This window comes from Acomys minous, assembly GCF_964271855.1.
Source record: "Acomys minous genome assembly, chromosome: 10".
In the NCBI taxonomy this organism is placed as follows: Eukaryota; Metazoa; Chordata; class Mammalia; order Rodentia; family Muridae; genus Acomys; species Acomys minous.
The window spans coordinates 101,625,414-101,643,337 of NC_140491.1; the positions used below are offsets into that span (position 1 = coordinate 101,625,414).

The 17,924-nt window shown below is 36.6% G+C and overlaps 1 protein-coding gene across 2 annotated transcripts in view; it reads right to left on the bottom strand.

Annotated features, from left to right (window-relative positions):
- The window catches only part of SCN7A (sodium voltage-gated channel alpha subunit 7), an 88,091-nt gene that overhangs the window by 48,937 nt on the left and 21,230 nt on the right, over positions 1–17,924 (bottom strand). Inside the window, exons 2-8 of one of the 2 annotated variants that reach the window (XM_084798175.1) lie at positions 13,269–13,345; positions 11,031–11,278; positions 8,097–8,215; positions 7,552–7,641; positions 5,830–5,958; positions 4,552–4,643; positions 792–998 (exon numbers count right to left, since the gene is read on the bottom strand). In XM_084798175.1, the coding sequence (XP_084654301.1) occupies positions 792–998; positions 4,552–4,643; positions 5,830–5,958; positions 7,552–7,641; positions 8,097–8,215; positions 11,031–11,278; positions 13,269–13,272 (889 nt within the window). In that variant the 5' untranslated portion in view covers positions 13,273–13,345. Of the gene's footprint in view, positions 1–791; positions 999–4,551; positions 4,644–5,829; positions 5,959–7,551; positions 7,667–8,096; positions 8,216–11,030; positions 11,279–13,268; positions 13,346–17,924 lie in introns of those variants that run through there. The other variant, XM_084798174.1, reaches the window with a different exon arrangement.

The following is a 17,924-nucleotide window of genomic DNA, read 5'->3' on the forward strand; positions in this document are numbered from 1 at the left end:
TGGTGATGAACAAAATATACATGAAAGTAACAGAAAAGCTGCATAATATTAAAAAGATTAAATCTTTTTAATAGACAAATACAGCCACATTGCCAAAATATTGTCAACAGAGGCCTATTATGAAAGGAGAGTCCAATATGAATTTATTGCCTGGTGAAAAGGCATGAAGACATGGTTTTAAGGCAATCTTAGCCTGGCTTGACTACCAGCTGCCCTAGGTATAAAACACTGTAATATCATTTAATTCCTCTCTTTTCCTATTCTGTTGCTGTTGGTGGGGCCGCCACCCTTCTGAAAAATTATAAGAATGCATGTATTTACTGATGTCTAAAAATGAAGATGTTATATTAATTATTTTTCATTTCAAATGTTTGCCTTACCTTAAGAAGTAGAACTAAAAGTATTTTAAACTACACTTCTGACCAAAATGTAACCACTGTATTTCCAAACTAAGGTGACATTCGACTTTTAGAATAAGTAGAGTACTAACATTGTAACAGATAAACTAAAAACTTACACTTAAATAACCAATTCTTTAAATAATGGTTTAAAATGATGAACTTTCAGCTCCCTGGAATAAATATAAAAATAAAATTTACATGGTTTTACAAAATTTAGGTTCTCCTGATTAAGTATCTGAATTTTGGGGAATTTGTTATTTTGATTTAAAAGACAAAGAGAAACAGATTCAAATTGGTTCTTGAGTATAGTCACAAGGTGTATAATTTGCCCAGAAATGGAGTGTTCATTTCTCTAAAGACTTCTCTGTCATTAGAAGGAGTCACTCCTACCTGGCACATAGTGGTGGCTTCCTGTTCTGTTGTGCAGCGTATCATTTTCATTTTCCTGGGGCCATCGCAGGCATTTGTGCTTCAGGTTGCCCATGAAGAGACCCATTCCAAGTAGTGAAAACACAGTTAGGGAAAACAGGGTGAGGACAACAACACCAAGCAGTTTCCTCAGACACTGGGCCAGGGTCGCCACAACAGACTGCAGGCCTGAAAAGAAAGGCAGGTGTTTCCAGCGTAAGAAGAAAAATGTATAAGCAGGACCCTTGGGCCCAAATCTACCTGTCATAATGTTCTTCTTGTAGGTTTCTAGTACCCTCTGGATCCTTCTATTTCCCCATTTTCCCATGCTTCTCTCACCTAAAGTCCCAATAGGATGTCCTCCCCTCTGTCCCACTTTCCTGATTAGTGAAGACTTTCATGGGACGTGCCCCTTGGGCTAGTGTCCAGATATAAGTGAGTATATACCATTTGACTCTTTCTGCTTCTGAGTTAATTCACTCATTATGATCATTTCTAGGTCAATCGATTTGTCCAAAAATTTCGGGAATTCCTTGTTTTTAATAGCTGAGTAGTATTCCATAGTGTAAATGTACCACAGTTTCTTTATCCATTCTTCTACTGAAGGTCACTTAGGCTGTTTCCATGTTCTGGCTATTATGAATAAGGCTGCTATGAACATGAGTGAGCATATATGTTCCTGTTATGTGCTGGAGCTTCTTCTGGGTATATTCCAAGGAGTAGAATAGCTGGGTCTTGAGGAAGCCCTATTCCCAGTTTTCTGAGATAGCGCCAAATGGATTTCCAAAGTGGTTGTACTAGTTTGCATTCCCACCAGCAATGAAGGAGTGTTCCTTTTTCTCCACATCCTCGCCAGCATGTGGTGTCACTTGAATTTTTGATCTTAGCCATTCTAATGGGTGTAAGATGGAATCTCAGAGTTATTTTGATTTGCATTTCTCTGATTACTAAAGATGTTGAGCAATTATATGTACACAAAATCAGGTGACTGTTTCAATCTGGTGAATGTCTTGTGCTGTTAAGCATAGCTTCTGTAAGTGGACAGGTGCACAACATGCATGCTATGCCCCAATGAATGGCCGCACAACCATATATAAATGGGCAGATAAACAGGATTCAAGGGTTTATTAATAACACAAAAATATCGTGATGGAGATGGAGTGGAGCTCTAAGATGAGTTGCTGGGTGCTGGTATTGAACGGGTATGATCAATAATCAATAAAAGCAAAACAAAATTTAAAGACTAAAAATAGTCCCAAAAGTGAATAAATCCCAAATCCCAGATGCATTTTTTTTTCTTGTTTCTATTCAGTGCACAGATGGAATGCTTTCTTTGGCATGATATACTTCTCTTCCTGACTTACAGTATCGGTTCATGTAGTCTCTATTGCTGGCAGGTGCCCTACTCCGCTTTCCTTGGATGAGGAAAAGATCCCCACCACATATCCACTCCCAACTCTAATGGTGTTTCTTTCCTGAACTGATTTTAACTTCTTGATCTTTCTTAACAGTTCCTCTGGCAAAGAGGAAAAGGCTGCCATTTTATATTTTTATTGTTCTCAGGGTACAAAGAAATTTAAGGGTGTTCTGTTCCCACCAGGACAGAATGATGTAGTTTAGTCCCTGGCTTTGGTTGGGTTACCATGCCCCAAACTACTTTCGTTAAACACATTTATTGGGTTATAATTCATAAATCCTAAAATATCCCATCTTATTGTATAGAACTTGATGCTCTTAAATATTTACAGATTTTTTTAAAATCACATCACTCTGTAGTCTACTGGTCTTGTTGGTTCAGCCTGATTTTCAAGTTCATAATGTGGTCACATCGGTTCCTCATAGTGTTCTGATTAGAAAATCACCTCTTTGTCTCACTTTTGAAACATTACATGTACACTTGGGTGTTATCAGTTAGCTTGCTAGACTCTAATTTGTTCCTGTTTTGGTTTTTTGTTTTGTTTTTGTTTTTCTTTCTTTTTGTTTTTTGTTTTGTTTATAATGATACACTGCACCCACCTTTGGGCTTCCTTCCCTAATGGTTTTATGATAATGTATGATTTACAATAACCCTGTGAACTTGCTACACTGTGGGGTTTTTTGTTTGTTTGTTTGTTTGTTTGTTTGTTTTTTGTCTTTTGTTTCTAAGGATATATTAAAAGGTACAGGTGAGCAGAGCATCTCCCTTCACATTCAGAAATGGAAGCTGTAGTTAGTCCTTATCATCCTCCAGTGTCAGGACCACATCTCTCTACTTTATCTGTTGAGAACATCCCTGACCTGAACATTATGTTGTATCTACTTGGTACCACAATACGCACTGAGAACAAAGGGGATTGTGTTGAGACCAGGCTATGACTTTCTCTGTTCCAGACTATGTAAAAGAGTGGTTTCTCAAGGTGTGCCTTAATCTTGAAAGACTCCATTTCATGCAGTACAGTTTTGAACTACATTTTTAAGGTGGAGAAGATTGCAGTTCCAATAGGACCTTCAAACAATTTCATCTGACTGGCACTCACAGGATAAAAGATGGCTTATTCTGTGGAATATAAAGCATTCTGCTCTTTAAATTTGCCTGGCTAAATTGACTCTGTAGGTGTGCATAGGCGTATTAAAATTGTATCAGGATAGCCAGATCCAAGACTTTACCGACATGCTGGACTGAGGAAAGAGTGTAATTCCATCAACGGAACCCCATAAAGTGAAAAAAGTTAGCACTGCAATGGCCAGGCTACCAGGTCCTTTGTAAAGACCAACCCAGAGAGAATTCCTGATGATCCCTGATGCTTTAGCTGAGCCCAGTTCTTCCATTGCTGATGCAACACACACCACTGGCATCTGCCCCTCTTTGGGCTCACCTTCCGGCTCGGAACCCCCAGTTCCTAATATGACTCAGTCTTTGCCCTTTTACCTCACAGGTGGACTTAATTCTGCATCTTCACATTCTATCCTGACCCCTCCTGTGGCCTCAACAGCAGCTTCTTCCCTGAAGTTGTTTTAGGTTCATTATGTTATTGATACAGTCTCTCTATATATTTCTCTCACCTATTTCCAAAACTGTGTCTTCTCTAACTTGTGTGTATTCTGTGAACCACATAAATAAAAGATATAGATGTATTTGTTATGTTCTTCATGTTGTGTGATATGAGCATTAGTATGCACAATGACAGTTGGAATAAGTTTACATTCATCTTGGCCAGACTACCAAGAAGGACAAGATTCTCTGGCAAACATCTGAAATTGAAATCTTTCAACTTCTGATTTTATTGTACTTCACTCAATTCTGACACTTTAAAGTCACAAGCTTGTTCATCTGTGTTTCTGACATAGTGTGCTGATAGTCTACGCTCGCTCATTTTAACTGGTTTCTCTGTCAAATAAGGAAAAGAAGGAGGCATGAAAACATTACAGTCTACCTCTGCTTTCCTTGTAGTTTATAGAATCCTTTATAAATCCTCTTACAATTTGTCAGGATAACAGAAAATGAAGGCGTAGTTGATTTTAATCTATATTTTTGTATGACAAGTATTGAAGCCATGCCACATAAACAACAGTTAAATGCATTTTTTTCCTTGCTTTGCCCTGTTGACACACAGTTTTAAGATTTAGATCACTTTAGATCATTTGCAAAGTGGAAATATTGTGCAATTTCACATCTTCTCTAAGTAATAACAAGACAGTTCAAATGAATTCATGAACACACTAAAAACACAATGGAGAAAACATACCCAATAGCATTTCTTACCATGGCTCAATGGAATAATCTTCAAAATTCTCAAGGTTCTTACAGTTTTAAGCATTTGAAGTGTGTTTAGAGGTGAAAACCTTGTGATGAGTCTGTGGGAGTAAATGGGAGTTATTAGAAGTCATTGAACCTATGGATTTTGAAAGATACTATACAAATTGTATTTACAAGGATGCCCCTTGCTCCCATGATTCCATTCTAGAACATAGTTTTATGGTTGATTGGTAGACAAATTTGCTCTGGACAAGGTAGCCCTCTGTAGTAGTAGTTCACAAATTCAAACTCTAAGTTTATAACAATTTTACTCTATGTTAAATTCCGATGGAACAATGTGTTCATACAATGTTAATATCTTATTACAAAATTGACATTGAAAATAAGAAAACCTACTATTTGTTTTTCTTTAAATATGAATGACTCATCTTGAGTGTTTACACTCCAGATAATGAAGAACCTGAACAGTGATGAGAGTGTGTGCGCTCTGTGAGTGAGTCTACACTGCAGCCAGAACGCCAGGGCGGAAATAACACCCACTGTTTACAAGTCGTGTGGCAGAATATGTAGTTAATATCCTGTTCCATAATTACATCAGTTGTAAAGTGGGGGATATTTCCTTATTCAGAGGACTTTTGTAGGAATTTAATGGGTCAATGTATTCAAATTTTATAGATGTGTGCATGCACACAATACAGGCTCTCTGCTGTAAGGTTACACAAATATTAGCTGGCAGCAATGAGCATACAAATGATAATGGTAATGACAGCAATTATAATGATATCAGTCATTTCATTGGGATCTTACCATATGGTAGACACTGCTTTAATTTTTTATTAAAAATTTAAAGGAAATATTATTTTAACAGAAATTTGGTTCTATTGACTGTTTCCATACCCCCAGAAGGGAATACAATCAAAAGAAGCAATCAAATCTTAGATAAGAATCAGCATTAAACATAACACTCCAGAAAAGTCTGTAACTACTTACACACTTTACTCAGATAGTTAGCATATTTACTGGCCTCAAACGATGATCTAAATGACATGTTTGAATACTAAGCCTCATGTAAGCTAGAAACCTCCCCTACCTCTCCAAGCCATCCTGTACTCAGCAACAAAAATAAAAACCATTTACAACATGTACTGCTAACACATTTCCCAGATCTACAAGATAACAAACCATCTATTCTTTTAATTTGTAATGAGCATCCAGAGGAGGTTGTCTGAAGGACACGTGAGAACTGAAATCATTAAGATGTTTACATGCTGAAAGACTACTCACTCGAACAAAGTCACACTGAAATCCAGCCAGTTCCAGAGATCCCCGAGGAAGGAAAATGGGCCTGCCCAGATACCTCTTGCAATGATTTTTACAAATATTTCAAATGTGTAAATCCCAAGCAAAGAATTTCTGCAGAAAAACAAATCACACAAACATTAGCTGTTGAGAATAGTATATTGTCAACTTTGATATGTTATGTCTGTAAAAGCCATGCACTATGGAACATCAGTTAACCAGAAGGTGAACTTTTATCTGTTTGGTAGGGTAGAAACAATGAATCAGACAAGAATCATACAGCTTGGTCCTCTTGAAACTTAGCAAAGAGCTGTAGAGAGGCTGTCAGTGGTGCCTGTGTGTTAACATTGGCTACTGAATTTGATGACCTATTTCTCCCCAGAACTCTTGACTCAGATGTTATATTTAATTTTTATAGCACTTAGGTAAAATATTAAAATATCAAATATGCTCCAAATGGGAATTTTACCGTAACTAATTATGGCATTATTTAAACCCAAGTTTAATACAAATGCATACAAAAATAGACATTCAGATTGCATATGCATGCTCACACACATGCATGTGCACACACACGCACAACACACACACACACACACACACATACACACACACACACACAAACACCTTGTTTTTCTGGTCTTTGTTTTTTTGATGAGTCTGTATCATAGTAGTTTTCAGAATAATGTTAAAGTTCAAAGTTATTGTCAAGAAGCCTTATTTTCTAAAATATTTTCCATTATTCTACTGAAAACCAGACTATATTTCCAAGGACAATGAAAAGTATAAAACTGACAATCTATTAATGCATATGATACCATGGTATATACATATAGCAAAAGATATGAACATTTTAATTACTGTAAGTAAACACTCAGTATATTTAGCACTGTAGATATTTAAATTGGGAGTATGCAGTTTTAATTTGAGGATGCAGGAAGCTGAGAGAGTTGTCATTTATGCTAAATGCAAATAACTTTTACACAGCAGGACCATGACTCAAATAAAACAAGACTAACAAGAATTAAGTAAGAATAATGAAAGGGCAGAAAAATCCTAAACTTGGTGAATTATATATACATATATATAATTATTATTAAGTACATTTATGTTTGTTTTGAATTACAAAATTCAGCCATGGTATTCATATGTGTAATTCCTACAAATGTAACAGTGTAGAAAGAATAAAAATATTAAGTTGTGGATTGTCTTCCAAGGATCTATATATTGGGGTGCTGGTCCCTATTGTGATTATGTAAGAGGTAATGGAACACAAGAGGTGGGGCCTTTTTAAGGTCCGTCCGTGTGTTATGAAGGTACTTGTCCCCCTGATTCTACAGGACAGACAAGAGGAACAATAGAAAAGTTGAGGCTAGCTTCATACAATTCATAGGTTTACAGTATCCAAAGGTGAATGACTGCTTCTAAAAAAGCTCCTGAGGCCACAATTTAACATAGGCAAGAGGACCAAATTGGAACTGAAGTCAAACAGCAGAGGTACTCTGTGCTCTTGAACCTTCAAAGCTGTGAGTGAAATAAGCCTCTTGTCTTTGTAAACTTTTCAAAAAATTTAAAAAGTTAAATTGTAGTATGTTTTGATCAATAATGTATTTTATAATATAATGCAATAAAATAAAAAAATTTAAACGCCAAAATGTAAAATATAATCATAGACTATATTATACAGAATACAACTAAGTAACTTACTCTATTGCCACTGTCCATTCTGGTAGATTGTTCATGCTCATAAGTATGCTGTCAGTGATGACACTAATTAAAATGAGCAGGCGGAAAAGGGTAAGCCATGGTCAAGGAATAATGGACAAGGAATCACATTAGAAAAGACCTATTTATATAAATTGCATTATAGAGATGAGTGATACGATCCTTTTATAATAATTATTGAAAATGCATGTTATTCTTTTTTTTTTTTTTTTTTTTTTTTTTAATACATTTTTATTAATTTATACATATTACATCTCAGTTGTTAGCCCATCCCATGTATCCTCCCATCCCTCCCTTCCTCCCACTTCCCCCCCCTACTCCCCTCCCCTATTGAAAAACAAGGACTAGCATTTGTTAACTATTATTGCTATTTTATTAAACTGTATTTTCTATGTGTTTTCAAACATAGACAACTTAGCCCAGAGAAACCTAGTATTTACTGCAGTGACATAAAGTACCAATGGGAAGAAAGGGTTCTGCATCAGGGCCTGAGGAGCTAAACATCTGGGCTTGCTTCTAAAGGATATGGATGCACCAAGACCTTGACAGCTGCTCTTCTGAGGGAACTGAGTGGAGACAGCGTGCAGAAGATGGAGATGGCATTGAACCTGAAGATTACTCTGCTCCGGTTTAAGACCATGAACGTCTGTAAGAAACCATAGTCAGTACGGTTAACTAAGAATGTGGCTCTTAAGCAATACACTTATCAGTGCTCATCAGTCTGAAACTCGGACATATTTTTATTGGCTTTGATATTTAATTATAAAGTAAAAAAAAGTGGTTTTCACTGTTTTGTGTATTTGTGTGTGTGTGTGTGTGTGTGTATAGTGTGTACACACACACACACACTTACTTACTTACTTACTTACCTGAGAGCTCACCACTTTGCTTTGTTTCGCTGATTGTATACTTAAGAAAGTCAAATGTCATGGTAACATTCGTCTCCCAATTGAACTAATGTAACAGAAAGGACTATAGATGGTGTGTGGATTTTCACTTAAAAATAACAGAGGGGCTGTATCTCATAACTTAATGAATGTGAAAATTTTATTTTTATATCAGACAAATCAGTGTCATGTTATAAAAGCAAAGAAGATCAAATTTGTTGAAATATCACATCAATTATTTAAATTATTTATGAGGGAGAGACTGTAGTGGGGAAAAGAAATCTGATGTAATTCTATATTAATTAAAAATAAAACAATTAAAAGGAAAATGCTAAATTTAATGTTTAAGAACGCTAGTTGATTTCATGGTATTGACATCAAACTACCTAAAAAGTAATTTTTATAACATAAACACAAGGACTTTGGATATCAAAGCATTATATTTTAATAAATGTAGTAAAAGAACAGAAATATCCCCGAAATGAAAAACGATCCAAAGGTATGTATGGATCGATTTCCATACATAGGCCAACACTAAGCTTCATTCACCAGATAATGGAAACACAAGCAAAGACCACAGCCAAGCACTAGGCAGAATGCAGGAAGTCTTTGGGAATAGTCAGAGAAAGGACTGAGGGAGCAGGAGGGGTCAAGGACACAACAAGAAGACCTATATAGCCCAATGTCCTGGACCTATGGGAGCTGAAAGAGACTTAACTACCAACCAAAGAAGTGCATGGACTGGTCCTAGGCCCCCTACACATTTGAAGCTGATGAGATTATTGGTCCTCAAATGGGTCCCCTAACAATTGGAAGGAGGGATGTGTCTGACTTAGACTCTGTTGCCTCCCTCTGGATCCCATTTCTTTAGGAGGACTGACTGTCTTACCTCAGTGAAAGAGAAGGCACTTAGTCCTGACGTAACTTGATGTGCCAGGGTGGGCTGGTACAGGGAGATGGGGCAGGGCATATGGGGGAAGTGGGTGAGAGGGTGGGACTTACAGGAGAGGAGGGAGTGGAGTTGCAATTGGGATGTAAAGTGGACAAATAAATTAATAAAGAAAAAACATTTTAATAAAATAAAATATTCCAAAAATGAAATTGATCCATATGTGTAGGTGGATATTTTACGCATGCCTATATATGTGCATAAAACACACCTTTCCCTCACCCTCTGTCTCCCTCTCCCAAGGTGTAAATATTTCATGACTATTTTAAAATCGGTAATAAGAAGAAAGTATTCATTGTATTTCCACAAATACCATTTATTTTAATCAAATCAGCAATACACTAGGTTAACTGACCACAACATGCAACTCCCTCCCTCCCTTCTTTCTCTCCACTTCCCTCTGTCTCTCTTGTCCTTTCTCCTCCATCTCTTTCTCCTTCTTCTCGCCTTACTCCTTTCCTCCCTCTCTTCCATGTTCTCTAGTTCCTCTTTTGATCCTTTCTCTTCTAATTTAGAAAGATGCTAAATTAGTTTTATTGAGCTGCCACATTCACTGCATATGACCTTGACCACTACATCGAGTCTATGTTGAGATCTCCATTATCTCTGCCACAGTTGGCAACATAACAGAGTTTCCAGGAATAGCACTGTCCTTTCTATGCCTCCCTGCAGAATCTATCTACGCCATTGACTGTTCGTTTGTCCATAAAATGTTCTGCCTCGGCATTACTAAAACTCCATGTATTATGCAAGATGTAAGTAGAAATTTACATTATTTCACTTTATTATTTCATGTGTATAGCTGCTCTGGCTTCCTGTATATATCTATAAAGCAGGTGTGTACCTCATGCCCAAGATGAACAAAAGAGGGCTTCAAACTCCCTGGACCTATAGTTGTGCAGAGTTGTGAGCTGCATTTTTAATTCCTGGGAACCAAACTGGTGATCTCTGTAATAGCAGCCAGTGCCCTGAACCACAGAGACATTTTCCAGCCTCCAAATTGTGGTTTCTATATAGAAACTCTTCTATATTCATCAACCTATGTAAATTTCTGTATTTTCTAACAAAAAGCATTCTCATACTTAGTATTCTGTGTTTGTTCTGGGCGTGTGCATGCACGCGTGTGCACGTGTGTGCATGTGTGTGTGTGTGTGTGTGTGTGTGTGTGTGTGTGTGTGTGTACATAATTTGAAGTTCTCATATATTTCTCAGTATGAGATGGGTTTGAATTTGTGAATATATGAATGAGTAGAAATTAGAAAAATAGAGTTTGTAAGTAGTATTCTGACTAGTAAGTTATCAAGGCATTTGAAATTGCTGCTCATAGTCTACGTATTTCATGACTATGTTAAAATTTATATTCAGAGAAGAGTAATTAGCATATTTCCACAAAAGTGACTTATACTAAGGAATATCATAAGTATATTAAGTACATTTACTAGAACATATTACTCAGATATTGTATCACATCATTAAGATTCTTGAATATTTTGACCCCACATAAAATACATTATGATAGAAACTCTTTCTCTATTCATTTTATTTAGGTCTTATCTCAAATATATTTTAAGCGGCTTAAATAAGCTAATTAAAATATAATTTCGATAATAACAGTTAACCCTTACATTTCTCTTAACATAGTAGTATGGGTCCACATCTTCCAAAGGCTCTGACACAGTTCCGAGAGGAAGGGTTCCATAGGTAAATGGAAGTTCTTTGCCAGCTTCCAAATCCAGACTCGGTTTTAAGTCTTCTTCATCATGATTTTCATTGCAATTTTTAGCCATGTGATTCTCTATAAGTTCAAGTGACTCTGCCGTAAAGGGGACAAGACCCTTCAGCTCTGGTGAAGTCAACATTTTCAATTTGGTACCTACAAAACAAAAACATATAAAATTTTATCAGGTCTAAATTCATTATATCAGTAAATGGTCACCTGTTCTGGAAGTGGAGCGTCATGACGCCTGCCGTCTCAGACTCAATATCAGTTGTCTTAAAGTGTCCTCCAGGGTCCCTTGTCTGGAGGTGGGTTGCCTTGTTAACTCCATGACAAAGGAAGGGAACAACAAAACAACCCAGAAGTGAAAATGCTGGGACCTGCACCAACCAAAGGCAATACATGCAGTAAATATGGAACCCCTACTCAGATCTAGCCAAGGGACAGAACATTATCCAAAGTCATGTGGAGAGTGAGGACTGACTCTGACATGAACTCTGGTGCCCCATATTTGACCACTTCCCCTTGATGGGGAGACCTGGTGGCACTCAGAGAAAGGATAGGCAGGCTACCAAGATGAGACTTGACAGGCTGTAACCACATAGTAGGGGAGGAGGTCCCCCTCCGTCATAGACTTAGGGGAGGGGAATAGGGTGGAAGAGGGGGTGGGCAACAGGGAAGAACAGGAGGAGACAAGTAAGGGGATAAAAATTTAGATGTAATCTGAATAAATTAATTAAAAATGGAAACAACTAGAAGGCAAATTGTTTCCAACATAGGGTACTTTTAAAATCACATATTATGCAAATATTGGCAGAGGGGAAGAGAAGCCTCAAATTCAGCCATGGAGAGCTGGTCCCTGAAGAAGAAACTCAATGGAACACCCCAGACACACTGCCCCAATTCCCACTGTCAGTGTTTGATGTATATGATGTCTCTCGGTTGCTATTTTTTCTTTTAGACCACGAAACCAAATAACCAAGTTAAAAATGGGGTACAGAGCTAAACAGAGAATTCTCAACAGAAGAATACCGAATGGCTGAAAAACACCAAAGGAAATGTCCAAGTCCCTAATCATCATGGAAATTAAAATCAAAACGACTCTGAGATTCCATCTTACACTGGTCAGAATGGCTAAGATAGAAAACTCGGCTGAGGATGACGCTCCAGTGTTAAGGAGAGCTTTGGGTGACTGCTCAGGCAGCAAACTCTCTCTGTTGTTGTTGTTGTTGGGTTTTTGTTGTTGTTGTTGTTGTTTGTTTGTTTGTTTTTCATTTTAGAAGCTGCTAACCTGGACTTCCAGTTCACGCAGGTACTTAAGTTTTATTTCTTCTCAAGGCTCAGATGGGGCTGAAGACTAGATAGTTTAGTCTTACAATTATGCTTAATTGTTTGGGGGTTAAGATGATTTTAGGTCTAGATAGATGTTTTAAGTTAATAGAGATGAGATATGATACATATTTATTGGTTTTCATTCAGAATTTTATACTCACCAAGCTAGGAAAGATGTTTCTTTCTTTCTTTAAGTTTGCCAAATACAAATAGCCAAATCATTTATATAATATATATATATATATTGTTATTTAAATGTAACATTTATATAATTTCTGATTGTTTCATGGTTCTTCCTACTGTATGTAGTTTATTTTATTTATGTATAATAATATAAAAGTATATGTAAAAAAGAAATATAAAAAAAATAAAAAGAACTCAAGTGACAGTACATACTGGAGAAAATGTGGAGAAAGGGGAACACTCCTCCATTCCTGGTGGAAGTGCAAATTTGTACAACCACTTTGGAAATCAATTTGGTGCTTTCTCAGAATATTTGGAATAGTGCTACATCAAGACACAGGTATACCACTCCTGGGAATATACCCAAAAGATGCTCCACCATACAAGAAGGACATTTGCTCAACTATGCCCCTTGCAGCTTTATTTGTAATAACCAGAATCTGGAAACAACCTAGATGTCCCTCAGCTGAAGAATGAGTGAAGAAACTGTGGTACCTTTACACAATGGAATATTATTCAGCTATTAAAAACAAGGAGATCTTGAAGTTTGCAGGCAAATGGATGGAACAAGAAATTATCATCCTGAGTGAGGTGACCCAGACCCAGAAATACACGCAAGGTATAAACTCACTCATAAGTAGATATTAGCCCAACATAGATGTCCTCTGAGAGACTCCACCCGGCAAGGGATCACATTCCGGATGTAATCTGAATAAATTATAATAAATTAAAATTTTTAAAAGAGGAGATTTTACCTGAGAAACTGCTTCACTTGGAACCATCAATATGGTACTCCAGCTGGCAACCTCAATGGGGCTTCTCCAGTTGATTTCTGCCTCCCTCCCTCCCTTCCTCCCCTGCCCCCCCCCCCCCCCCGTCTCCTCATCTAACTATCCACCCATCCATCCCTTGGTAATATTTATTCGTTTATTTTGCCTCCTTATATACATACTAAACTCAACTTATTCAAAATAAAAAAGTAAGAATATTATGGATCATTATCTGGACCATAGAGAACTTTATGATCTCAAGATTTATATTTATAATTCAAGATATAAAAATTAAAGACCCCAAACTAAGAAGGTACATTTAAAGAGATCATTTTTATAGAGCTGTAAGCCATTCTGAATTTTATTATACTTAATATTATATCTTTAGTAATTTCATTTAGTCTTTCCTAGAATTTTTAAAAGTTGTATTTGTTTACTTTTGTTTCTCTAATATAATAGAACATTTTTAAGGTCATAAGAAATCTTTTAATGGTCAAATCGAATTATTTTCTATGTACTGCATATAGCTATCAACTGACTTTTATTCTCTAAATGGTCACCAATGATTCTGTGGCCCATTCTTCTTTGTTTAGAGTTGTATTACTTGCTTTACCTCAAATTCCAAATGACTTATTATCATCATTATTATCTTTTAGCTGTGCAGGGATAAAACCAGAGCCTTGCTCATATTTGGAATGTGTTTCAGTAATGAGGGATGTCTTCAGGAATACGGATAAGCTTTGAACAGACTTTAACTGCAATGCCCTTACAGTTCTGCCTTTCTCCTGTTATACAAGTATTCTTGGAAAATGCACATGAGTTGTGTTACTCCCTGAATGTGAATATCTACCAACTACTGTTCTAAAATATATTCTTCTCTTGGATGTTTGCGTGGAAATTTCACCAATAAAAGCAATACAGAAAAAGTTTGTATTTTAATTATTTTCTTTAAAAATTATGACAAATATCCTTTACTTTTTCATGTTTTTTTTTATTCTGGAAGTAAATATTTATTGGTGTATACATAAGGTCATAGTTTTGGGTAGCAAATACATTTTTAAATTTTAATCACTGAAAATTTTCTTTTATTGCTGTTTTCTGGATATAAAATGTATTTACTAGAGTCATAGGAACCCAGGAGGCAATAGATTTTACAGACTCTTCAATTAGCACACTTTACATGTTCTTAGATATATTTAAATATATGTAACCTTTTGGTAATTTTTTTTGTCTTAATACTTGAGAAGATTTTTATTCTGTTTTTCTTCAATTTCAAAGTCTCTTATTTTGACTGCTACTACTTATCTGGGACAGTCATTATTAGTCAAAAAAAAAAAAAAGAAAAGAAAGAAAGAAAGAAAGAAAGAAAGAAAGAAAGAAAGAAAAGAAAGCAGACACTTATGCTCTCCGGTATCGTCGGGAGTCCAGTTATGTCCGGGGCAATGAAGTAGGAATGCTAGTCAGCAGAAACGAAGCACAGAAGGAAATCATTACATTTCCTTTTCCATATAATTTGCAATAAGAAAAACCATTGACTGCTTAAGTCCAGACTAGCATCTGGTCCTGGTGACTGTGAGAGCCTCTTGCATGACATGCAGATTTTTCATGTTTTAAAAGATCAGGAAACAAAGGGTATACAGTTGGGGATGTAAGGAAATGGAGGGGATCTGAGAGGAGTTGGAAATGAAGAATCAGAATATTTATATGAAAAACTGTAATGAAGCCGGGCGTGGTGGCGCACGCCTTTAATCCCAGCACTCGGGAGGCAGAGGCGGGCGGATCACTGTGAGTTCGAGGCCAGCCTGGTCGACAAAGTGAGTCCAGGACAGCCAAGGCTACAGAGAGACCCTGTCTCGAAAAACCAAAAAAAAAAAAAAAAAAAAAAGAAAAGAAAAGAAAAAAAAAAAAAAGAAAAACTGTAATGAAAACTGCAGACAGGTTTCTGGAGACATGATTTGGTAGTTAAGAGCACTGGATGCTCTTCCGGAGGACTCGGGTTCAATGTCCAACATCCACATGGAAGCTCACAACTATTTGTGATTCTAGCTCCATGGGACCTAACACCCTCACACAGACATATATGCCAACAAAAGGAAATTCACATGGAATAAAAACTAAGAAGTAAATTACGAATTCAGATAAAATGCAAACTAAGCAAAATAAAACCAAACCCACAAAATCGTTACTAGAGAATTACTTGTGACATTTTCTTCTGTGCCATAAACACTCTTTGCATGACACAATCTTACTACATTTTTTTCCAATATAATCTTGAATGTTGTCCATTTCCCCAACTGCAGGAAAGCATCCCTCTTTGCAATGCTCTCCTTGGCATCCTTGGGTAATTGTCGGGTCTCAATTCTGCTGTTTCCCGTTTACGCACCCTGTTAGACATGGAAAGGCGTGTCCCTCAGCCTGCGCCGTCAGTTCACTGAAGCATGAATGTTGCACTCTTGAAAGCTTTCCTTTCTTGACACATACAAATGGGCTGTTTTATTTAGTTTTATTTTATGTGTATACATGTTTTGCCTTCATATATGTAGGTGCTACATAAAGTCTGAGACGGCCAGAAGAGTATTTTGGATCCCCTAGAACCAGAGTTATAGAGATGGCCGTGAGCCTCCACGTGGGTTAAAGAAAAACGAATCCGAGTCTTCTGAAAGAGCAATGGTGTTTTAACCGTGGATCTACCTCTCCAGCTCTCAAAGAGTTCACTTTATGCTTTTTGACAGTCAAGCTCTTATCAAAATCTTAGTATCAGAAGACTTATTCCCCGTTACTCATTTGCCCCATCCTTCTTTGTAAGTTTATTATGGCCATGAAGAGTAAATATTGTGTACGTAATAATGAAACATTTTCTAAGTCTTGATTTTTGCCTCCCACTGAACGAATTCAGATGCAGCCGACTGGCAGCTCAGTATCCAAAGGGGTCTTATATTAAGGGAAGCAGGCGCTGCCCCTGTCACGGACTCTTGATCCCTTCCCCGTGGTGGGGTGTCTTATGCCACAGAGGAAGAGGATGCCGGCAGTCCTGGTGAGACTTGATAGGCTGGGGTCAGTTGTAGAGGAGAAAGGCTCCTCGGTCTAGGAGGACTAGGGGAGGGGAAGGCGGGGGAGGAGGGAAGAGGGAGGGAAAGTGGGACTGGGGGTGAGTGAAAAAGGGGGCTACAATTGCGAGGTAAAGTGATTAAGTTGTTTAAAAATAGAGTAAAATAAAAGAATAATTTTAGAAAACATAAATAACAGATAACAGGTTCAATTCCAGAATTTTCTATTTTTGTATAACTTAAAATTTATTATTTTATTCAGATTACAACTCAATTGTTATCCCATCACTTTTTTCCTCCCGTTCCTCCCTCCCTCCCACTTTCACACTATTCCCATCCCCTAGGTCTAAGACCGAAGGGGACCTCCTCCCCCACTATATGGTCATAGGCTATCAAGTCTCATCTTGGTAGCCTGCTTATTCTTTCTTTCGTGAAGTAATAATGTAACACATTAACACATTACTAACCAACTAAGAATAAGGAAAATATGACATAATTAGCATTAGTGGGATAATACTCATTGTACTTCTACTTAAGTCTTCTAAGACTTCTGCTTAAGTCAATGGTTAATGTAAGATCATTTAAACAGACAACAGACAATCTCACAAGATTTCTAGGGAGAAGGCATAAGGTACATATCTGTGTTGTAAGTGTTCTATGAAAAATAGAGATGAAACAAATACTGGGTTGATTGCTTATGTCTTCCACAGAACCTGACATTTACTGGGCTTTGTCTTATATTCATTCTTCACCTTATTCTCTCTGAAAAATATCTCTATTGCTATGTCACTAATGTTCTTACATCAAAAATACAATTGCAGGCATAAGTGTATCTGTTATTCTCTGCATGTGAATTCAAAGTATTTCTTCCTTTTTAAAAATGATTTAAAATAATATTTAAAAATTAATATGATAGATATTGATTTACATTTAGAATTTTAGATGCATCAAAGATGTAAAGGTGTAAAGATGTTTTCTTCAGGGTTGTTAGATACAAATAAAAAACAATATGAATGTAACATTTATATACTTTCTGATTGTTTTGTGCTTCTTCTTGTTGTAGTTTATTGTATACATGTGTAAAAATATGAATGTATATTTTAAAGAAGAAAAGTAAATAAATAAATGAATTAAAACAAAACTACATCACTTCTTTTCATCTTCTCTTCCATTGAATGCCTTCTATATCCCCAGCCCTGGACTCTTTCTAATTCATCGCATCTTCTTTTTCAATAATCATTATTACTTACACAATTATATATTATAAATATTTACATACATATGTAAATATATAAATAAAACCTGTGAGACCAATATAGGTTTGCTTGTGTGTTATGTTTTATGGATGATCAATTGGTATTAGATAAGTAATTATTGACTTAATCCCTGAAGAAGACTAAGTTTTCTCTAGCTCTCAGTAGTTGTTACTTGCTTGTAGCTCTTCATCTACCACATAGGGCACCACAATAT